This window comes from Spermophilus citellus (assembly GCF_964194105.1).
Source record: "Spermophilus citellus genome assembly, chromosome: 2".
NCBI classification, from domain to species: domain Eukaryota; kingdom Metazoa; phylum Chordata; class Mammalia; order Rodentia; family Sciuridae; genus Spermophilus; species Spermophilus citellus.
Genome location: NC_138183.1, coordinates 1,506,396 through 1,529,297, shown reverse-complemented (window position 1 = coordinate 1,529,297; position 22,902 = coordinate 1,506,396). Strand labels below are relative to the sequence as shown.

General features: G+C 54.0%; 1 protein-coding gene across 11 annotated transcripts; it reads right to left on the bottom strand.

The window, feature by feature from the left end:
• Window positions 1-968: 968 nt before the first annotated feature.
• Window positions 969-21,413, bottom strand: SNAPC4 (small nuclear RNA activating complex polypeptide 4). Of its 11 annotated transcripts, none has more exons than XM_081262559.1 (24): window positions 21,368-21,413; window positions 19,518-19,652; window positions 19,089-19,135; window positions 17,934-18,101; window positions 17,662-17,787; window positions 17,076-17,154; window positions 16,533-16,614; window positions 15,508-15,612; window positions 15,359-15,431; window positions 14,833-14,997; window positions 12,723-12,870; window positions 12,403-12,509; window positions 12,170-12,264; window positions 9,747-9,841; window positions 8,625-8,704; window positions 7,903-8,376; window positions 7,089-7,199; window positions 6,742-6,991; window positions 6,309-6,379; window positions 5,685-5,798; window positions 5,063-5,090; window positions 2,847-4,453; window positions 1,857-1,980; window positions 969-1,176 (listed from the first exon to the last, which is right to left on the bottom strand). In XM_081262559.1, the coding sequence occupies exons 2-23, from the start codon at window positions 19,645-19,647 to the stop codon at window positions 1,864-1,866; spliced, it is 4,272 nt and encodes a 1,423-aa protein (XP_081118685.1). In that variant the 5' UTR covers window positions 19,648-19,652; window positions 21,368-21,413; the 3' UTR covers window positions 969-1,176; window positions 1,857-1,863. The 11 variants fall into 11 exon arrangements, with proteins under 11 accessions (XP_081118685.1, XP_081118681.1, XP_081118684.1 ...); XM_081262555.1 differs by having other exon boundaries at window positions 19,518-19,722; window positions 21,368-21,389; XM_081262558.1 differs by lacking the exon at window positions 21,368-21,413 and adding an exon at window positions 21,143-21,361 and having other exon boundaries at window positions 19,518-19,722.
• Window positions 21,414-22,902: the final 1,489 nt, after the last annotated feature.

Below are 22,902 nucleotides of genomic sequence, written 5' to 3'. Positions count from 1 at the left end.
ACTCCCCTAGCCCCAGGTGTGTATTCTGAAGAAAAAAGGCGTTGCTGGGCACAGCGGCCATGCCTGTGATCCCAGGGACTTAGGAGGCTGAGGCAGGAGGATTCCAAGTTAGAGGCTAGCTTGGGCAACTTTAAGACCCTGACTCAAAATAAAATAAAAAAGGTCAGGGGAACTGTACCACTGAACTGTAGCTAGGTTTGATCTCCAGGACCACAAATATACGTTAAATTCACGTTCTCAGACTTATCAGAATTAGGCTAGGAGTTAGCAACAGAAAGATATCTGGAAAATTCCCAAGTATTTGGAAATAAATTTTAAGAAAACTCTACAACCTGCAGGTCAGAGGAATCAGCGAGGAAAACTAGATACTGGTGGCGGTGTACACTTGCAGCAGCAGAGCCTAATAGCCGAAGGGCGGGTCCAGTGCCTGTGATGGTCCCCAAACCATCAGGACCTGGACAGGCACCCCTCCTTTTACTTCTCTGAGCTGGAAATCTCCAGTGAGAAAATGAAGTAAGTGATGAGAACCAAGCCACAGGAGGGTCCCAGGCCTGGGCGAGTGGGAAGCCACATGAGGAGACAGGACTGGGAAAGCAAAGGGGCAGGCACATGGCTGGGCTCTGGCCCAGAGCCAGGAAATGCCCACGGGAAAGGAACCACCAGAGGGAGGGAGCCGCTGCTGTGACTGTGGGCAGGCAGGTGGCCACTGGTCCTGGGGACGCTGCCTGGGGCCAGTGTGGCCAGAGCCACAGCCTGTTTCCCCAAAACAGACAGGAGCCACTTCTCTAACCTCTCCAGAGCTCAGGGGCCATGAGCTCAAGGCCCAGCAGAGGCTGAGGACCCTGTGGCCGAGCCAGCTGGTGTCCCATGCATCCCCAGAGCTGACGGGCGGTACAATTCTGGTGGTGGCAGTCTGGGTCTACCACCCGGTACCCTAAGACAACAAAATCACAAAAGCTTGTCTTGCTTTTTAATTGAAAAATAGAACATTTACTTTATTCCTTCGAACACTGAGATTTGTACTTAGAGACCAGCCAAGCCTGGGACAACCAACGTGGACACTCTGCTGGGTTTCTTCCTGCCTACTACAGGCAGCAGCTCTCCAGACCCTGGCTATTTTCTCCTGTACGGTGGACGATGGGCTCTTGGGGTAGGCGCGGGCTCTATGTCCTTGTCCTGAAAAACAGGAGCACACTGATGGTGGGGGGCACTTGACTCCAGGAGGGCCCAGTACATGCAGCCAGACCCCAGACAGTATGGCTGGCGACACTGTGCCACATGGGGAAAGGTACTGGAACCCAGGGTCCGATGCACAGAAGGCCAGCGGGAACACCAGGATACTACCACCCTCCCCCCACATCATCCTGCCAGCTCTAGGACCTGTCCTGTGGTCAAAGCAACTGCTCTTGCCTCTGGGTGGGCTGACCTGACTCCCTCTTCTCGACCCAAACATACCAGGGCCTATAAGGCACTTGCTGTCCAGGACCAGGGACAGAGCAAAAGCAAAGTGCTCTTATGGGCTCAAGGCCATGGGCAGACCATAACCACACAGGTAGCGTGTGGCAGCTGACATAATCAGTGACACCAGGACGGATGGCGAGCATTCCCAAGGAGTGGAGACTCAGCAAGGGGAGGGAGGAGCCTTGTGATTCTATGGGCAGAGGGGACAGCTGTGCAGAGGCCTTGAAGCACACAGGGTGGGTAGGTGGGAGGATAGAGAGCCTGTGGGACTTGGTCCTGTTCCTACCAAGCCCATACACACAAACGACCTGTGGACGCTCACACCCGGCTTCAGCTTTGCTGCTCCCCGACAGAGGAGGCACCCAGCTCTCCTGGTTGCAGAGCCTGGGACTCACCTGCTGCTCACAGCAGGGGCTTCTGCTTCCGGGCATGCCGGCCATGCCTGGTCCTGAGCACATCAAGGTCATCAGAGGTATCCAAGTGGGAGGCAACAGCACCCTCGCTAGAAACCAGAGCTCCCTGAAATAAGAGCCCAGGCAAGGACAAATGAGAGTGACCCCCACAATGGGCAGTGGATGGGGGCACGGAGAAGGGCCTTGAGGGGAAAGCACTAGCCGGTCCTGACCCAAACAGAACAGGCCAGTTTCTTGGATCTGTCCTCACTCAGGGCACATTGTGAACCCAGTCAGGGCAGCAGGAGCTGAGCCATGGAGGGGCTGAACAGGCCTTCCTGGAGCCCACAGGGGGCTTTCTCCCTCACAAAGGCATCGCCAACCCACTTTCAGGAAACCCTTCATGGCCAGCCTTCTGCTCTGAGGCAAGGAACAGCAGGGACAGTGCAGAGGAACAGGGCTTGGCCCCCCCTGGGAAGGGAACAACCACCACCTCAGGGGGAAGGGGAGGGCATCACTGGAGGCTGCTGCCCACAGGTACCCCTGCAAGGCTGAAGCCCACCCTGGTCAGGCACAAAGGTCTGACACCTGGCAACAGGGGCAGGGGTTTTGGTGTCTGTGGCTTCCTAGGGGCAGCCAGGAGGACACAACAATGTCCCCAACATTTTGTTTCAAGGTTCTGATGGGACAAGAAAGAAAAGTATCGCTAACACAGATGAGAAAACGTCCTGAGCAGAAGCCCTGGGTCAGGTGTGTGCCTGTGGTGGGCAGAGCTCAGAGCTGCCCAGCTCAGCTACCACGAGCTCTTCCCAACACCCACCCAGCATTTGGTGGGGGACCCCGAGTGGCAGGACTGAGTTTCTGCAGCGTGGGCCAGCTTTTTCCTCCTGCGGGACATGCAGCCAGTGTCCCTGTGCCACTTCATCAGCCCCAACTTGCCACTCCAGGCAGGAAGGACGTGTAGGAAAGTGCAGTTGGGCCTGGCACCCTTACCTGGATGGGGACTGTGGTTGCTGGCCTTGTCTGTGTTCTACTGGGCGCACAGCCTAACCAGTTGTCCCTGTCCTCAAGGTCCAGCTCACTCAGGAGGTCCTCATCCTCACTCTCAGAGCTGGCTCTTGTGGCCACTGACAGGGTGGTACGGATGCCATGGGGGGCCAGGGTGGCCAGGAGAGCAGGCAGTGTGAAGGCTGCCAGGAACCGTGCCTTCAGCAAAAGGTAGGCTGGGTTGTCCTGCAGCTGCCTCCGCACCAGCTCCAATGAGGCCTGCAGCGCCCCAGCTGCCCCACTGGCCACTAGGGAGGAGGCCTTGTGCTCCAAGGCCTTCTTGTGGAGCAGGAGGTTGGACAGTGCTCGTAGGCTGGACAGGGTGGGGGGCTGGTAGGGTAGCCTGTTCCCCAGTGGGGGCACATGAACCCCTTGCTGTCCCCTCAGCCACTGCCGTGTGGCTGCCTCACTCTCCAGGGAGAGCAGGCTCAGATCCAAGACCCCCTTCTCGGACCCAGACAATTGTGGCTTCTCTAGACCCAGAGGCCCCCCAGGCTCCAGTGTCCCTCCTGAGCCATTTGTGAGACCAGTGCCAACAGAAGCAGAGAGCTGGCTGGGCCGGGGGGGCTCTGCTTCAGGGCCGTTGGTCTGGGAAGATGTCCTTGGCACTGCAGCCTCCTTGACCACCTGGGCCTCTCCAAGAGCGCCAGGAACATTACCACCTACTTCTAGAGGACTCTGGGATGGGGGGCAAGTTGGGGGAGCTGAGGTGTCAGTCCTGGAAGAGGGGGCTGGCTCTGTGTCCACACTGGCCTGGGGCTGTGAGGGGCAAGCAGGAGCCTCACAGCAGGGTGGTGGGAGCTTCGCAGGTAGCCCTGCGGGACCAGGGAGGCCCACCACTGCTGGTACTGGCATAGGGAGCAGCCCCTGGGCTGTGAGCACCCAGGTGACAGGCAAGGGGATGCTGGCTGCCAGGGGGGTCCCACTTCTGTGTGTGCCCAGAGCAGGCGTCAGGTTGAGGGGCTGCATGGGCAGTTGAGTGGGGCTAGGGGCTGCGGGGAAAAAGGGCAGAACCTCAGGTAGGCCCTGTTTCCGGGATGTGGTAGGGGCCTGAGACTGCCCCAGAATGCTCAGAGGACAGCCCACGGGGACCTGGCCAGGGCTTGGGGCAGGACTGAGAGGCAAGGCTTGTAGGGTGGGGAGTCCCTCATCCTTGGCTGAAACCCCAGTCTCCTGCCAACAGCCAGACGGGCATGCACTGGCTGCCATGGGGGCCCCAGGCCCAAAGCAGTCTGTACTGGAGACAGGACCTGGGGCTGGGGAACCCTGAGGCTGAAGGGCTGGCAGCACAGGGGGCCCAAGGGTCACAGGGGAGACCAGCAGCTGGGGAGGAAGAGCTGGGCCCTGGGTGGCCCTCCTGGCACGAGCCTCACGGAGCCGCTTCTCCCGAAGCAGCTCTGATACAGTCTTAGGCTTGGGTCGGGGACCACGTGGGGCCGTCGCAGGCACTTGGGGTGAGGTGGAGTTGGCCTGGCAGGACTCCTGTCCTGTGCTCCCTCTGTGGCTGGCACTCTTTGTGGCATTCCGGGTTGGCACATTTGGGAAGGGGCATCCTGTGGAGGAACAGACATCCACAGTTGATGGGGAGCCCCAGGCACTGGACCTAGGGACATCAAGAGGCCCCTGCAGTGGGCAGCTGTTTCACAGAAGGGATGGGAGTCAGGTTCTAGACCAAGGGCTCCAGCTGCTTACCGCCAGATCTTTCACCTCATAGACCCCCAAACTTCAATGCTCTGACCACAGTACAGGCAGCCCAGCCTGCTTAATAATGAATGGCCTGAGACTAGCCTAAACCCTAAGAATCTTCCAGACCAAGGCTACTTGGCCCACTGTTCCCCCTCCTGTGACAAAGCACTGTCCCCTCAAGGTCCCAGGACAGGTCCAGAACCAGGTTCTGCTGGCATGGGTGACTGGTGACTGCCATTAGGAACAGCCTTTGCTAGAGGCAGCCTCTGGCCTCCTGATTCTATGCCTGGGCTGCCTCAGGGCAGGCAGGCAAGAACTCCAGCAGCCCTGGGCTTGCCCAGCCAGCTCTTGGCCCCGGGGTGGGATTCAACAGACACCCACCAACAGGGCCACAGGCTGTGCTGCTTGGAGCTGTGGCACCAGTGTGGCAGATGCTGCCTTTCCCACCAAGACAGAGAGAAGTGTGGAGGTGGTACCTGGGGTGCTCTGGGCACAGGAGGGAGCCTGAAAAGGAAAGAGACAGTCAGCCTGCAGGATGTCTTCACTGGGTTCAGATCACTTCTCCCCACCCAGTCCAACCTTTGACACTTTCTAAAGCCTAAGCCCAGCTCTGAACAGAGCTCAGGGGCCATGACAGTGGCTGAAAGCCTGATGCTGTGAGCTCCAGGAGCAGGTACCCCTGCCAGAGCTCATCTGGTGGTTGACGCAGCGTGGGGTTTGTGGCCTGTGGAGACCATGAAGTTGTATTTGATACTCAGACTAGTGATACTATTTTGTGGTTCCCAGCCTCCCCAGGAGACAGCTCCAGGGCCAGGTCTCCTGCTAAGCCTGAGTGTTTAGTTTCTGAAGTATGAGGTGCCTGCAGCTCCCAACCTCTGCCTGGGACAGGTGGTGTCCTGGGAGAGGCACAAGGTCCACAACCTGGCATGCCTCGGTGTCATCCCGCTTGCACCTGCCTGAGACTCTCCAAGAAGCCTGTCAGGGCTCAGACCCTCACTGTGGGCATGCATAGGTCTCCCTCCCTGGAGGAGCACAGCAGGGAAGGCTGCTCTGGGAGGTGGGCCCCACTCCTCCAAGGGAACTGGACCCTGAGGCTGCTACCTGCAGAAGATGTGGCGGCAGGCCCTGGGTGCCAGACTGGAGTGATGTGGGTGGCTGGGTCTTCCTCTCACGAACAACATCCAGGCAGCCAGCAGTGTCGATCTGCAACAGCTGAGGGACACTGGGGTAAGGGCACGTCCCCTCCCCAGCCCCATAGGGTCCAAGTGCCTAAATTATTAGTAGGAGGGGCCCGGCTCCGACTGTGGTCCCCACGAGACTGCCCTCAGGATCAGATTCACAGCCCAAGGTTTGGCTGGAGCCAGCTGGAGGCCACCAGAGCTTCGGGTCCCCTCAGATTGGACTTAGGTTCTCGGGCTGCCCCAGTCCAAGGCTGCCTTCCCTTCCTTCTGGTTAGCCTTTGAGTGTGCACCAGGCCTCCTCCCTCTCGCTCATCCTCCACTTAGACCTGGGGTTCTGGTGCCTATCCCCATTTTACACAAGGGGTTAAATGGAATGACCAGCTGCCCCTTCCATATTTATCTGCTGAAAGCTGTAGACCCCAGAGGACTGTTTCCAAGGACTGGAACTTTAGATAACGAGACTTCAAGAAGTAAACCCCTGGCAAACTTCAAGTCTCCACCAAAAGAAGAAAGCCAACAGCCTCCTGCTCAGGTGGCTCACCTGAATCAGCAGCGTGAACACTGGGGTGCTGGCCAGCCGGGCGGGCTCTAACTGCATTCTGATGGTGTTAGCTGAGGGCACACAAGGGAAACAGCTCCAGCTACCAAGGTCCCCTTTGGGAGTCCGAGATCTCTCAAGGTGGTACAGGCAGGGGCAAGGAGAAGCCAGAACCCTGTCCCACACAAGCACCAAGGGACAGAAGCCCTCCCACTACCCAAAGAACCCCACACAGCTGTCCCTTCACATAGCAGGAAGACCAGCAAGGGCAGAAGGAAGGCTGGCCCTGTTTCCTCAAACCTGTGGGGACAGTTGCCTCTGCCCCTCCCAGCAGCCTGACCCCAGGCATGGCCCATTTCTCAGATTCCTGATAGACCACCAGGCACCCTGTCTCCACCCTCAGCCCCCCAGGAGGCTCCCAGTACATGGGTAGTACCTCTAGTGTGCACAGCTGCAGGCCTGGGGGGGACCTGTGCGCAGGGCAGGGCGATATCACCCACCCATGGTGTCACAGCCAACAGAAGCCTACGCTCGAGGAGCCTCCGGTGCAGATTATGTCTCCGGTGCTGCTGTCCATTCTGGAAGGTTCCATGCCTCAGCTGCCATAGGTAAGGCCCAGCCATGCCGTCACCAGGGCCAGGCCCTGGGGGTGAGTCAGGTGGGGATGGCTGCCTCAGCCTCTCCTTCTGCAGGAAGAAGGCACCTGGGCCCCTGGCCAATAGGGCCACAGTATCCCCAACTCCCTCGATGTATGGTCACAGACAAGAAAGAGACCACTCATACCAGGATGTAAGTGCTTTGGGCCCTCACCAGTGTGCGGTTCTGGACGGCCATACTGGTCCTCAGCACCTTCTGCACTGTCACCAGGGGTACTTTCAGCAGATGCTGTCCACCCTGACCAGGAGAGGAGGCTGGATGTGGGGGCCTGCAGCCTGTGCTGCTATGGACTTCCCTGGGCCAGAGCCTAGCCTGCAGGCCATGGGCGCCACTCCACGCTGGGAAGGTCTGCTACAGGACACGTGCAGCCCTCAGGCAGGCCTGGCTCCCAGGAGAGAGGCTGCCAGAAAGGGCCCTCGAGGTGAGGGTGTTGCTGTGGGCTGTGCTCCACCCAGGGGCAGCTGGGGCACCATTGCCTCCCCCACAGCCACCACTGCTCTGTACCCAGTGCCCCAACTCTTTTAAAACAGAGGGCGACAAGTCCATGTACGTGACTAGCTGGGCCAGCCTGCACAGGAGATGTCACATAGATGGGGGAAAATGGCTCCTCCTCGTCCCCTGACTTGGATGTAAAGTTTCACAAATGCCTCCCAGTCCAAGTGCCCACCCAGCCATGGCCCTGAAGCAGGTCTCCCCTGGGCTCTGAAGCAGAGCTGGGAACACTGGAGGCTGCTATTCTCTACAAAGGCATGGGCAATTCTAACATCAGCCCAAAAAAGAACTTTCTAATGCACAATGAAGGAACATGGCTGGTGGCTAGGCCACAGACCAGGCTGCCACAGTGTCACTGAACACCAGCCTCAGTGGCCACCAAGAGTACAGGGTACCCACTTCTCCCCTTGCATACATCCAGGGGTGCACCTAGGGGCCTGGAACCCACCTCAGAGGCTGGCTCCTCCAGGCTTGCTGGATGATGGTCTGCCAAGTGTGGGTCTTGGACACCTCTCAGGATGGGGCTGTGGATCCCGGTAGGGGCCTCTCTCTGGTTCAATTCCTGAGGAGCCAAGGCTGTGCTGGAAGCTTCCCTACTGCAACCTTGGGTAGCATCAGACTCCTTAGAAGGGCCAGTGAAGGCAGCAGGGTGTCCTGAGCAGCCCCCAGCCCCTCCCCTCTGCAGCTGGCTGGTGTTCTGCCTGCCAGGGACCCACAGGTCCATGTCTGGCACCGTGTACTTTGGGGACAGTGGCCCTCTGAGGCCCTTCTGGGGTTCCTCTAGCTCTGTCTCTGGGTCTTCGCTGCTGCTGCTGCTGTTACTGCTGCTGCCGCCTCCAGTGCTACAGCTGCTGCTGCTATCGGAGCTCCAGCGGACTCTGCGACAGGGCCGCCGTCGCCTCCTCCGGAGACTCTTCTTCTTCTGAGTGGAGGAAAGGGTCACTTGGAGGCCTCTGCTGCCCAGGTTTGAAGGACAGGCCCCCAAACAGGAACACCTCAAGGGGTAGAAAGCAGCTGCTGACCAGGCTGGTCTCCCTCTGCCCCTGGCCTGGAGACAACCCAATGCCAGGGCCAGAAACTGAAGGCCCCTCCCCTCCCCTCCCCCAGGTACTCCAGGTGATGGGGCCTTCTGTCTGACTTTCAGGAAAGCTCCCCAAACAGATGTCTTACCCCAGCCATGACCTTCCACTTGCTCAGACACTGGGAGCCTGAGCGATGGGGTAGTTCAGAAGCTATTTTCGCCCAGTGACCTACAAAAGCAAAACCACATGGAAACAGCTTCATCCTGATTCTCTCCAAGGACACACTCATCAGCTTGGAAAGAGGGCTTGCTGCCTGCAGGAGCTGAGCCTGGGCTCCTGGGGAAGGGCTTCCTGCACAGCCTCCTAGGCTTGGCAAGGAGCAGACGTCACTTATGTTGGTGCACCTGCAGTTTGGCAGCACCCGAGTCTTGGGGTGATCAGGGAAGTACTGGCAAACATGCAACCAAGAAGGAAAAGTCACCCACACATTCTAAACGTGGGTCTCCCACAATCTGCTATAATCAGGCTCCATGCACACTGGACATTCCAGGGATTTATGCCCCCTTCCAGGTAGTACTGGGTGGGAGGGAAACCAGGAGCTGCTTTATTTGGGCAGTGTGACAACAGGTGACAAGAGTCTTTGTGTTTGGATGTCCTTAAGCCTAGCAATTCCTTAACTAGGATAACTCTGAGGAGATATTACAAATGTGAAGATTGAGCTAAAAATCACAAAAGTAGTAGTAAGAATTTAAGTATCTGTCAGGAGAAGGCTGATTAAATAAGGTATGTTCTGCACTCCAGGGAAATACAATGTAGCCACTGAAGGCAGGAGAGTGGTCAGTGCAATTGCCACAGTGAGCTAAGCAGCAGGTCACAAGACCAGGCAAGGGCTGAGTAGCAGCTGCATAGGGCAAGTGGTGCTGGGCACACGGCAACAGCAGTGCCTCGGGCCCGGGTGGCTGTCTTATTATACTTCTGGATTTCCTGTAGTGAACATGCAGTAACTCATAAAGGGGAGCCAGAATGTGGCTCTGTGGCTAAGGGCTTGCTAGCAGGCATGAGGGGTTTCCATTTCCAGCACCCAAACCAACACAACAAAACCCCCCAAATTTGTAATGGGAGAGACCACCACCATTGTCAAGACAGTGAGAAATGAGGCCAGAGAGCTAATCTCAGGCAGCAGTGAGCCATAGGCCTATAGGATCTGCAAGCCTTCACCATGAGCTCCAGGCTGGCAGGATCTAGAGGAGGGAACACCTCCACAACTCACCAACACCGTATTTTTCTATTAATTCGATTAACTGCTCCTCTTCTTTTGCATTCCATCGCCCCTTTTTCAAACTAAAATGTAATCTTCTGAGATATCTGAAAGGGACATGGAAACAAAGGGACAATTTAGATGCCAAGATACTTTCCACAGCTGTCCAGCTTCTGTAATGATTTCTCAAACATAACACCAAAAGCACAAGAAAATATGAACAAATTTATCAAAATTTAATAATTTTCTACTTCAAAGAAAGCAGAAAGATAAGCCACAGATCGGGAGATTATCTGCAAATCATATATCTGATAAGGGGCTTCTATCTGGATTACGTGAAGAACTCTTATAAGTCAATAACACAAAGACAAGTAATTTTAAAGATGGGCAAAAGATTTCAACAAAGATAAGTGCATATATACATGTGTATATCTGACCCAGAGACATCATGCAAAGATGTCTCACAGAGCTAGCCATCAGGAAAACGCAAACCCAGGCCAGCGAGGCAGTACTTCACACCCCCTAGGATGGCTACCATCAGAGAAACAAGAACTGGTGTGGATGTGGACTACTAGACCCCAGGCTGTGCTGGGAACACATTTTAAAAATAGTATGGCAGTTCCTCAAAAGGCTGAACACAGTTACTACTTGATCCAGCAATTCCAACCTCAGGATATGGCCAAAAGAAATTGACATTTGTGGGTGCTGGGTTTGAAGCTCACTGGTGGAGAGCTCGCCTAACACATGTGAGGCACTGGGTTTAATCCTCAGGACCACATAAAAATGAATAAATAAAATAAAGGTATTATGTCCATCTACAACAAAATGTTTTAAAATCTACTGATGTTTTGTATCTATTCATTAGTTTGGGTATGTTATGGTTTGGATGTGAGGTGTTCCCCAAAAGCTTATGTGTGAGACAATGCAAGGTTTAAAAGGGTTTAGAAGGAAATGATTCGGTTATGAGTCTTAACCCAATCACTGAATCAATCCCTGATGGGATAAACTGAGTAGGGGCTGGAGGTGGATAGGTAGGGCTGCCGGAGGTGGGTCCCTGGGAGCGTGGCCTTTGGGGTATCTATTTTGTATCCGGTAAGTGGAGTTTCTGCTATCTGGTCATCACACGAGCCACCTTCCTCCACTGTACTCTTCTGTCACAATGTTCTGCCTTACCTAGAGCCCTGAGGAATGGAGCAAGCTTTCTACGGACAGAGACCTCTGAAACTGTGAGCCCCCAAATAAACTTGTTTTCCCCTACAATTGTTCTGATTGGGTTTTTTAGTCACTACAGCAAAAAAGCTGACTGAACAGGGTAGAACCCTGCTCACCATGGAGGAGCTGCCGGGTTTTGCACCACCCCAAGTCCCCACCAGACCCAAGGGCTCCAACTCTTCTGCATCTTCACCAGTACTTTTTTTTTTTTTTCCTTTTTCTTCTTAGCAGTACTGAGGATTGAACTCATGGGTGCTCTATCTCTGAACTAATCCTCAGCCCTTTTTAAATTTTTTATTTCGAGACACGGTAGTTGCTAAGTTGCTGAGGCTTGCCTTAACTCACCGTCCTCCTACCTCAGTCTCCCTACTAGCTGGGATTACAGGTTGAATGCCACCACACCCACCTTTCTTTAAAAAAAAATAATAAAAAATAACGTTCAGCCTACTGGGTGTGAAGTGGTATCTCATTATGGTTCTGACTGCTTTGGTGATGACTAGTGATGATGGCTTCCTTTCATGTGTTTATCGGCCACCTGTGTTCATTCTTTGGAGCTGTGCCTGTTTCCTGACCTAGGCTCAGTGTTGTCACTGAGGCTGCTGGAGTGATGAGACTGTCAAAAGTCCTGTGGTGGTGCCACATAGCTCATGAGTACAATAAAGACTGCTGGCCTCCACACTTCAAAAGAGTGAGTTGTGCGGTATAGGAACTACATCTCAATGAGCTACTAAACAGATGAGGGAAGAAAGGAGCAGGCTGCAGTAGCTGCCTGGAGCCTTGCCCACCTGCTTTCTGGGGCAGGAGATCTAGCAACCAAGAGCTGCCACGTGAAGCCAGCATCGTAGTGACCAGTAGTACAAATGTCTTCTAAGTCTGGGTTGTAAAAAAATATTTTGTGCATGCCAGGGCACACCTATAATTCCAGTGACTCAGGCAGTGGAGGCAGGAGAATTGCAAATTTGAGACCTGCCTCAGCAATTTAGTGAGACCCTGTCTCAAAATAAAAAAACAAAAAGGGCTGAGGGTGTTGCTCAGTGATAGAGAGCCCCAGCACAAAAAAAAAAAAAAAAAAACGCAAAGCTTATCCTGGTATGCAGAGATTCTTAGGCCCCACCCTCCTCATTGACAGCACAGCATTCCTGGGTCAGCCATCTGGCCTGCCCTGTAGCCTAAGGAGAGTGACCCAAACAAGCCCTTCCTCACCTGGGTGCTATGCAACTCACCGATCTCTGCACTGGGCATCGCTCCTACCTGGCACCTCTTCCCGGATTTTAAACCAATCCTGCTCCCCATATTTGGCAACAGCTTGAAGCAATTTCTATAGGAAGGGAAAGGCAGACAAATGTCACCTTCTGGTCACAGCTGTAACCTGACTATCCAGAGCCTGTCAGGCTCAGATGCGAATGCCAAGCATAGCGGCCGCTGAAGACAACTTTCCTCAGGCTCAGAAACTTACGGCATCTTCCTCTGGGGCCCAGAACCCCTTTTTCAGGCTGGGATCCAAGCTCTTGGTCCACCGATAAATCAGCTGCATGGAGTCTCTGCCCTCCATGTAGTAGACAACTATGGATAGAGGGTTTGTGGGGCTGAGAGGCCTGGCATCCAAATGAGCACACAGAAGTCACTCTGACCCTTAAGAATCCCACTGTGCAGTACTTGGGGCGACCAGCCATTGTTTTCCCTCCAAACTCTCACAAGCACAGAGGTGAACTGCCCCAGCAAGTCCCTTTCCTGCCTCGTGGGGCCTCAGACTATTAGGGCATATGGCACACTCACTTCTGCGATAGGGAATGTGGCTCCCAACACGCATCTCCTGCACCAGCTGGGTGAGCATGCGGTCCTCCTCCTCTGTCCACTCCTTGCGCTTCAGGGCTTTGTTGTGCTGCTGGAATTTCTGCAGGCACTGGAAGGCGCTGCGGCTGGTCTTCCCAAGGCCAAACAAAGCACAGAAGTGTTACTGGGCTTTGCCCTGCACATGAAAGGATGTCCAGAATGTTTTTTGAGTGTTCTGGGACAGGTGGGCCTGAGCACCATGGGGCACGTGCTTCTGTGAACCAGCATTCTCCTCTTCTAGCTCCTACAGGTAGCTCCTAGGTAGCGACACCAGACTCGCTACCCAGGACCAGGAAAACATCAGCCTCCTGGAAGAGGGCTCCACCATTTATACTGAGTCAAAGGCTACTTCAAACAATACCTAAACCACCCTGTCAACTCCCACACTTGATGGAAGGGAACACCCAGCTTGGAAGGAGTAGAGCTACCCTGTGCCTCACAGATCTATAAGCCTGTTGCTGATACCGTCTAGCTCTTGATTTCCAAGATGGGCACTGCTGGGATGGTGCTTGGTGTGGCATCCACAGCTCCAGACACCAAGAGGGAGAATCCGGCAAACAAACCCTTAGCTACACAACTGATGCTTATCTCCTGATGGGAAACTGGCCTTCTATGGACAGGTTCCCATAACATGAACCCTCTTCTTCAAAGCAAGCTCTTGAGCAGAGGACTCCTGGGGCTGGATGGCAGTGCTTAGCCCTGAGGTCTGCTTCCAAGCTTTCCTCTCAAACACTTCTGAGGCTGCTGTGAGGTGTGAGCCCAGAGGTGCCCTCGCTGCCGTGCTGGCATGACTCTGTGCTGGGTTGCTGCACAGCCAACCTTCTTGATGTGGGCCTTGCTAATACTGTCCTCCCAAACCTGGTCTGCTGTGTGCATGGGTACACACTGCCCGAGGCAAGACTGTGCCCTTTCTTCAGCTGTCTACCCAGTGAAAGTAAGACACTCAGTCCCAAACCTGCCTGACTGGCCCTCAGAGTGGAAAATGCGTTTTTTTTTTTTTTTTGTTGTTGTTGTTGTTGTTGTTTGTTTGTTTTGTTTTTGTGGGAGGAGTACTGGGGATCAAATACTCAGGGGTGCTCTACAAATGAGCTACATCCTCAGCACCCCCCGCCACCCCACTCTGCTTCTTTAAATTGAGACAGGGTCTCACTAAGGTGCTGAGGCTGGCCTTAAAATTGTGATCCTCCTGCTCAGCCTCCTGAGTCACTGGGATTATAGGCATGAGCCATTGTGCCCAATTCAAGAAATGTTTTTAATTTTTAAACATTTTGGGCAGGCACAGTGGTGCACACCTGTAAATCCTGGCTACTCAGGAGGCCGAGGAAGGAAGACTGCAGGTGGACAGCAGGGCTGGGGTATGGCTCACTTTCTCTCTCACACAAACACACAGGTTTTGGCAAGTCTAGCTAGTTTGCGATAGCCATGTGCTCTGCCATAAGAAGGGATCACTAGAGCTGGGGCTCAGCGGCAGAGCACCTGCTGCACACATGTGAGGCACTGGTTCCATCCTCAGCACCACACAAAAACAAACAAAGAAACAAATGAAATGAAATTGTGTTCATCTACAACTAAAAATATTTTTAAAAAAAGTGATAACTTTTCAAAATAAGATTTTTCAGAGCATATTACCGGATCATAAACAAAAAACATAACCGGAACAACAAGCACAGCGAGGCCTTCAGAGACCTATTTAAAAATGAAAAACCAAAGTCTAGAAAAACCTGGGTTCCAAGAAACAACAAGAACTGAAACTAAAGATTCTCTAGAAATCCACAAAAAGGACATTTTGCACTAGGCTGCTCTCAGAACTGTGGCCTTTCTTCAGCTGTCTACCTCACCTGGGAGAGCAGAAAAACAGTCTAAGAACTCAAAAGAAACTAGAAAATACCAACAAAATAAGCTCCACAGAAGGCTGATGGAGGAGAAAGCCTGGAGCACAGCTGCTCACTGCGGCAGAGACTGCAGTCAGGGCCTGCAGCAGGATCCGAGCGCTGAGGCCCTTGGAGGCCAGTCAGGCCGTGGTGTGGGAATGAATTCATGTCTTGCTCCTTACCCCCAGCTCCTCTGCAACTAAGTGCCACTCCAGGTGGCCATGCGTAGCTGCGATGGCCCTCAGCTGCTCCACCTCCTCGACACTCCACTCCTGCTTGTTGATGCTTGGATGCTCAGAGCTCTGCCAAAACTTCCGGATCTCCTCTGCACTGCGGCCTCCTTCAAACTGTGCCAACAAGAAAGAGTCTTTTGGGGTTACCAACTCCAAGCACACTCAAGACACAGCACTGGCCTGAGCTGTTACTCTGCCTGTCAGCCACTCCTGTGGGCAGAAATAAGTGGAATCTATCCAGCTCACAAGGCCTTGCCCAGCAAAAAATGCAGAGATAGGTTCACATGCAAAGCTAGGAACCTTAGAAACTTCCACCTTAGAAGAGCTGCCTCACACCAGTGGCGAGGGGCCTACGAAGCTGCTTGCTCCTCTCAACTGCTAGATGTGCCTTTGACTTGAGGGGTTAAGAGGCCAGGGAAAGTGTGGCCTGCCCACCTAAATGTGACCCACATCTAGCTGCCGGAGTCCAACTCACGTGGATATTGGAAATCTTCTCCCAATCATGGTTGTCCAGCCTGTTCCCCAGCAAGGCCTCCTCTGGAAGCTGGCTGAGGGAGGGACAGGGTGTTAGGTTCATACCTGGCCTGCTGGTTCTCCCCGGAGCCCTGGAAGGCCCTGGCTCACTTGATGTCCTGGATCTCCTTCTCTGCCTCCCTAACCTGCTTCTCCAGGGCTTGCTGCTCTGACTCACTGGAGACCCGACTCTGCTTCTGGCGCAAGTACTCGAGCCTGAAAGGCAAAATGGAAGCAGGCTGTGGATGGTGCCATGCTCCTGGGGGCCAGGGACTGGCTCTCGGAATGCTCTTTCTCCTGCCTCAGCTGTGCACCCCCTTTGGGGTGTACCTACAGTCAGAACAGTATCATCCAGGGCAAGAGCTGCCATGTGTTTGTGGAAATAGGTGGTAGCTACCTGCTGCCAGTGCCTCAGAGCCTGGACGACCATGCAAACCTGGGTGCACAAGATGCAGACAGCTGCAGACATCCTGATTCAGGCCAGGAAGGGAAGCACTGGCTATCTCACAACCTCAAGAAGGACTTGATGTGTGTTGCTGCCACAAACCCTCACCATATACAATCCATGAGGGGGCTGGTGAACACTCGGCAACCCCTGGTCTGGCCCAGGGCTCCTGATGCCAAATGCCATCTGCTCCATCAAAAAGACATCATCCTCCCTCCTCCATGCAATAGGTGTACACAGGCACTGGGGACCTGGGGCTAAGGGACTGTCAGTCCAGATCAGACCCTGTGATTCCTCCTCTGGCACTGCCTGAGGATCTGCTGGTACCCCAGCTCTGGCAGGAACTTTTATCTCCAACCTAATTATCAAAGCAGCAGCACCCTTTGAGCATGCATAGCCAGGTGGCACTTTGTGATACCCTGTGGCCATGTGACACTCCCACCAGCAGACCTAGAGAGCAGGCTTCATGCATGAGGGAAACAGAGGCCCAGAGAAGAAACTGCCTGAGCCAGCAATGTCTGTGGCTACCTCCTCCAGAGGAGGGTAAAGCTCAAGCACCAGCATCTTTCTGGGGATGGTAGGGCTGTGGCAGAGGGAGGAAACATGCATGCTGGACCTTGCCGAGCCCATATGGCTACCCAGGTTTCCCACTGCAAGAAAAGCTGTGCTGACCTATGCCTTTCCCACTTACTTCAGTAACTTGGGCTGAAGCAGGCGCTGCAGGCGGTCACTCACCACTGACTTTCGGAGCAAAGCTTTCTCCCAGTGCTTCCCTGCAGAGGAGCAAAACCATGGCAGTCTCACACACTCCCCAGGACCCAATGCAACCCTGGGCATCACTACGGGTCCCACCTCCAGAGGAGGAAGCTGTGCTGAGGCTCTGTGGATGCCAGTCAAGCAGTGAGATGCAACCCAGATGCCAGCCCCTCTTGTCTAGCAAAGGACCTCACCTGAGCCCTACCCCAAGTTCACAGCAGGTCTGACAGGGCTGACCATTTCCAGCCAGGGCAGGATTAGTGGGATTTGGGGTGGTCCACATCTGCCCCTGTGACAGGTTTTTTTGAAAAGAACCCACCCAGCAAGAGAAAGGCAAGAGGTCAAGTGGCCAGTCCCAGTGTTCAAAGCCTGAGGGAGCACATAAGGCCACAGGACAAATAGGCCTAGGAGAGGCAGGGCCATGGGAAAGGCCTCCTGGGTTCCCACACTCAGAGGACTGGCTGGGCTGGGCTCTTACACTTGGTCACCAGGAGCTCCTCGAAAGCCTTGATTCCCTGAGCAGCCTTCTCTCGTGTCTCTTCATTGGCAGGAGGCCCCTGTCAGAGCGCATGGTGTCACCATGTGGCAGACCAGGCTGCATTCACCTGCAGGGTCTAGCACACACCTCCAGGGCCCAGGCTGGGACTCAAGCCATTTCGTCCCAGCCTGCTCATGTGCCTGCTCACATGCAGACCAGACACTAGACCTCTGCAGCCAGAGCTAACAGCTGCATATGAGCCAACTGGCACAGTGGGGGACTCAGTGACTCCATGACGGCCGACAAGGAGCCCAGGCCTGCTAAGAGCAACACTGGGACCTCCACATGGAAGACTTCCTAACTGCCCATGGTGCCACCTCAGGGAAATAGGCCCCTGATGGTTTGCCTTCTCAGGAAGAAGACCTTGACTTTCATAAGATAAAGCAAAGTTTTGAGGAAGTTGGATCACATCATCCTGAAGGGCCAAAGGGAACTTAAGACCACTCACAGCAGACTGTGGAGATGAGAGCCCCTCCCCATAGGGTGCTGAGCCCAGCCAACAAGAAGCAGGGCCTCACTCACTCACCACTCCAGTGACCCTGTCTTTGAAGTACGGTTTCATGAAGTGACCGATGTACATGTTTGGGGGTAGGCTCTTGCCGTCCTTCACCCTGGGGCCTCTGGACCCAGCCAGATTCCATAGGATCTCCTCCTGGGACATAAACAAGGCCAACTGCAGGCCATGTGGGGACAAACAGGGGAGGTGGCTGGGGAGCAGACCAACCAAAACCCTGTCCTAGGAGCATCATTGTGCAGACTCTCAGGATCAGGGGGGTCAGCATGCATGGGCAACCCTACCTGTTGCTCCCTGTTCTGGGCCAAAAGCAAGCTGACCTCTGCCAGCTTCTCTTGGATGACCTCCTGATAGACCATGTTCAGCTGTAGACAAGTCTCAGGGTCTTCAGGGAGGGTTTTATCCTTGGGGTCTTCCTCATCATTGCTGGCCTCACCCCACCTTTCTTCTTCCTAGTTAGGAGCCAGAAACAGGAAATGAAGAAATAAGATATAGGGGTATTTCCCCTCCCCACAGCCCTCGACACAAATCCACATTCCAGCTACTGGACACCTGGGACATGGAGACAACTCCAGTGCAACATCACCAAATGTGGACCCAAGAGGTGACTCAGGTGAGTGGCAGGGCATGTCTGTGGGAATCCCCAACCACTATTCCTGATCCACAACAAAGGGAGATCCAATTGTTTGAAGTAGGGCCATTGTGAGAAAATAAGTAGCTTCCAATTACTAAAAGAAAGGTTCCTGTGAACACTGAAATTCACGCTAGCTCATGTTGCTTCTCTCTCTATACCACCTGCTACAGGTTATGAGGAGGAAATTGTCTACAGAGCATCACAGCCCAGAGCTGGAGACACCAATGCACCCACCAGGGGGCGATGGTCCAAAGCCCTCAGGACTGTGTCCTCTGCCTGAGGAGGGCCAATACAGCCCTCAAACATACAAGAGGACTTTATCTATGAACCTGAGAAAATAAGCAAACTGCAATAATTTCCTAAAGTAAAACTCCAAAATAGACACCAAATGATTAATAACAACTGACAAACCTAGGGGTTTACTAGGCGCTGTTCTAGATGCTCATCTTTGCTCAAGCAATCCCATTATTCAGATTGGTAAAAGCAGACAAGCTGAGGGGGCAGACAGGTGCATGATGTGGAGAAACAAAGTTAGCATTTTATCTCCTTTGTTATTTTCTCCCTTTCAGCATCTATATCTATGACTTCTGCCTGCTCCACAATACATTATGAGGTGTTAAAAACCAACAACGCTTGTAATCCCAGCAGCTCAGGAAAAAGGCTGAAGGCACAGCCACTAAGCTTTTAACAGTGGCTGTTTCTGGGGACAATTTTTAATTTTAACAACAAATACTCTCTGATGTTTTGTTTTCAAAACATGTACTAATTTTACAATGTAAAATAAACAAGGGCGAGTAGCAGTTACCAGGATTGGGGGGTCAACAGCTTCCAAGTCTTCACTGGGCAGTGAATCTGTTGGAAACAAATACATTGTACTGGAGGGTGATGATGGAAATGATGGGAATGGAAAGTGGTCCCTCTAGAGGACTGTGGGAGAGCCCATAGAAGAGATCCTGGATGTCTATGCGACAGTCAGCTCTGGGCCCACCCTCTCTTCCCAGGACAGCATGCTTACCCAGAGGGCCCTAGAGCCCAAGGCCAGAGGGCAGCAAAGATGGGGTACCAGCAGGCCCATGGGCTAGTTAGCAACAAAGGACTGGGATTAACTCTCTGGCTGGGGAAAAGGCAGAGGCTATTCTGGGCAGGAAATAGGACCTGGTCATGCAGCATGAGGCTGAAAAGAACCTGGAGGGTGCACAGGCTTTCAGCCACACTCTAGGATGGCTAGGCTTACCTGCATCGGAATCCGAATCAAGACTTGATTCTGAAACCTCCACATGGATGTTGGAGGTGCTGGGATCCAAAATCCTTTCCAGCTCCTTTATCTCCTTTGTTATTTTCTCCCTTTCAGCATCTACATCCATGACTTCTGCCTGCTCCACAATACATTATGAGGTGTTAAAAACCAACAACACTTGTAATCCCAGAGGCTCAGGAAGCTGAATCAAGAAGATCACAAGTTCAAAGCCAGCCTCAGTAACTTAGTGAGGCACTAAGCAACTCAGTGAGACCCTGTATCTAAGTAAAATACACACACAAAAAGGTGGGGGGACAGGGGCTAGAGATATGTCTTAGTGGTTAAGTGCCCCTGAGTTAAATCCATGGTACCAAAAAAAAAAACAAACAAAAAAAAAAACCCCAAAACAAACAAACAAACAAACAAACAAAAAACAAAAAAAACCAAACCCCAAAACAACCATCAAAGTGCCAGGACCCATCCTTCTTCAGACACATACTTACTGGGGATGGCAGAATCCTGCCCTGGGTTCCCCAGAGGGAAGGCCCAGCCTAGGGAAACCCAGAGCTGCAACCTTCTGCACTCCCAAGAACTCCTGCTCTTTGCTCTATCAGGGGCCAACATCCTATCAATGTCCCCCTGCCAGCTAAGGCTAGAAGCAGTATCGGCAGGGGATGGACAGACTACCTGCATGGTTTCTGCTCCTAGGTCCAACCACAAGGAAAAAGGTCACCTAGTATAGAAAGTGCAGGGCCATGTCACCAGCAGCCTAAGACCAGATGCTCAGCTCCCGTGAAATATGAACCTGTGACCAGAGCTGCAGGGCTGGGCACATAAGGCACTAAACAAATGATCACTGAAACAAGGTTAACTAGGCTACTGCCATTAACAGGCCTGGAAAGCAGGCTCCCAGAGGCAAGGCTTTGCCCATTTCCTGCCCTATCTCCATCCTTGGAATAGCAGGTGATAGTGTTGACACTGAACCAGTTATCTGCTGAAGCACAGGGAACTTTTTCTGTGCAGGGAACACTGGTGAGTAAAGTCTGGAGGGAGAAGGAAGCTGGGAAGAGAGAAGGGTGGGAGAATAAAACACTGGCAGAGAATATTCTAGAAAACATAAGCACACACCCAGAATCAAAAACAAAGAGAAAAACCTTCCCAGCCCTTGGCATGGCTTCTCCCTGATGAGAACTGACAGGGTCCTGCCCTGCAGTAAAAGAGAGTATGTGCCAGTGGGGGCCCTTTGGCTGAGTCGCTCCTGCTAAGGCACCTCTTTTAAACCTGGAATTCAACTCAGCGAGAAGCCAACCAGATCTGCAGCACACACTGGCCAGGCAGTGTTCTTATGGAAGCCCGGCCCAAAAGGGAAAGGCAACTTGTGCTGCACAGAGAGCGCCACTTCTCATCCCGCTCGCTCCCACGCTGCTCAGGCCGAGCAGAAAGGAGGTCGAGGACACAAGTTCCTGCGTCAGGAGCCACCGGCCTTCCCAGCTGTCTGGTCCTCTCTCCCTTCAAAGCGCAGAAGCTCACAGACTCCCCAGAAGACGGCGGGCACTGGACAGCCCACTCAGCCCCAGCTGCTCCCCGGGGCCACGAGTCCCCTTGGGGCGGGACTGACAAACCCCAGGAAGCCGCAGAAGCACGGGCTTGGAGACACTTTGGCCCTGGGCCGGGGCGAGGGGCCGGGGAGGCCAGCGGGTCCCAGGCCGACGCGCGCTCGGCGCCCACGCGGCCTCGCCGGGCCGCCCCGCCCCCTCCTGGACTCGGCCGTCCGCTCCTGAAGACAGCGCGACTTCCGCCGGGCGGCCCCGATCCCGCCGCCCGCCCTCCCTTTGCTTGCGCCTCACCTGCCTTCACTGCCGCACGGTCTCCCAAGCGACCGAAGATACCAAGCTTCCTGCGGTCGCGGAAGTGGAGCGCCGCGCACCGGAAGTCCCGCCCCGGCGGCGCGGAGCACCACGGGAAGGCTGCGGCTGATTGGCGGAAGTGTGGGGTGCGCAGTACCCCGCTGAGCTCGCTCCTGGTAGCCCGTGGGGTTTGCGTGACGGCCGGAGGGAGGGCTTCCCGCCGGCCCGCGTCCCCTCTTTGCGTGTCCACACCTTCGTGCCTCCGGACGTCCAGCCTGCAGAGCCGCCGGGCCGGCAGTTCGTGCCTTTGAGCTTGCCAGCGTGGACTGAGGACACCCCAGCGCTGCCTGCGCGGGGTCGGGCCTCTTTTCAGGACCTGATGCATGGAAGATGAGCCGGCTGGAAAACTGTACTCGGTCGGGGCGGGAGCCTGTCGGGTGAAATGAGGTGGGCTTTTGGTGACAAAGAGCTAGAGCCACCAAAAGGTGAGGCCTGGTGAGGGCCCCCCAGGAGCCTGGGACTGGCGAGAGAGTGTGAATGTCGGAAGCAGGAAGCTGTTGGTTCTTTGGGTAAGAGCTATTTTATCGCCTGCACTGTACCAGGTCTTGCTTGTGTAGGGCTCAAAACCCAGAGGCACGGATTAAACGTCACCATAGATTGTGCTTCAGAGTTTTTGCCTTGGAACACATTAAACATACCTAGGGAAAAATATGCAAACGTCTGTGTATCCACCCCCACCTCACCCGCTGACATTGCAGCAAGTGTTGGGTGCATTAACTGAGGGCTGCCACCCTGCTTTGGGTCCAGTGGGTGAAGGGGACATCAGCCTGTCCCTCCACCCCATAAAATACTGTCATGCAGGGCCTCAAGGTGGATCTGTGACTCAGGCTTCCCCCGGGAGCCCAGCCCTTCAGAGGCTTCCCAGAGCTACTGTGCACCTAGGAGAACCTTCTAGCACTGTCCTGCTACACTGCCCTGTCTGGTCCCTCTGATCCCTGTACACCAACGGCAGCAGCAATGAGAGGTGGAAGAGCAGGCTGGAGCAGTCACTCCACAGTGACTAGCACTTTCTTTCTTTCTTTTTTTTTTTTAAAGAGAGAGTGAAAGAGGGGGGAGGGAGAGAGAGAGAGAAATTTTTTTAAAAATATTTATTATTTTTTAGTTCTCGGCGGACACAACATCTTTGTTGGTATGTGGTGCTGAGGATCGAACCCAGGCCGCACGCATGCCAGGCGAGCGCGCTACCGCTTGAGCCACATCCCCAGCCCCAAGTGACTAGCACTTTCAATGCCTTGTCTGAAAATCTGGCCACATGAGCTCTGGGAATGACTCAGTGCTAGAATCTTATCTGTCCAACCTCAAAATGTACAGCTATGTGGCTCACATACCATGCCTACAATGTGCTGGGGGAGGGGTGGAGAGCTGCCAGCTTATTAAGTCACAAGCAATGACCAGAACGTGCAAAACATGCTGTAGCATCAGAGGACAGCCAGTGTGTTTTTTGTGCATGAAGAATTGGTCAAGGGCTGGGGTTG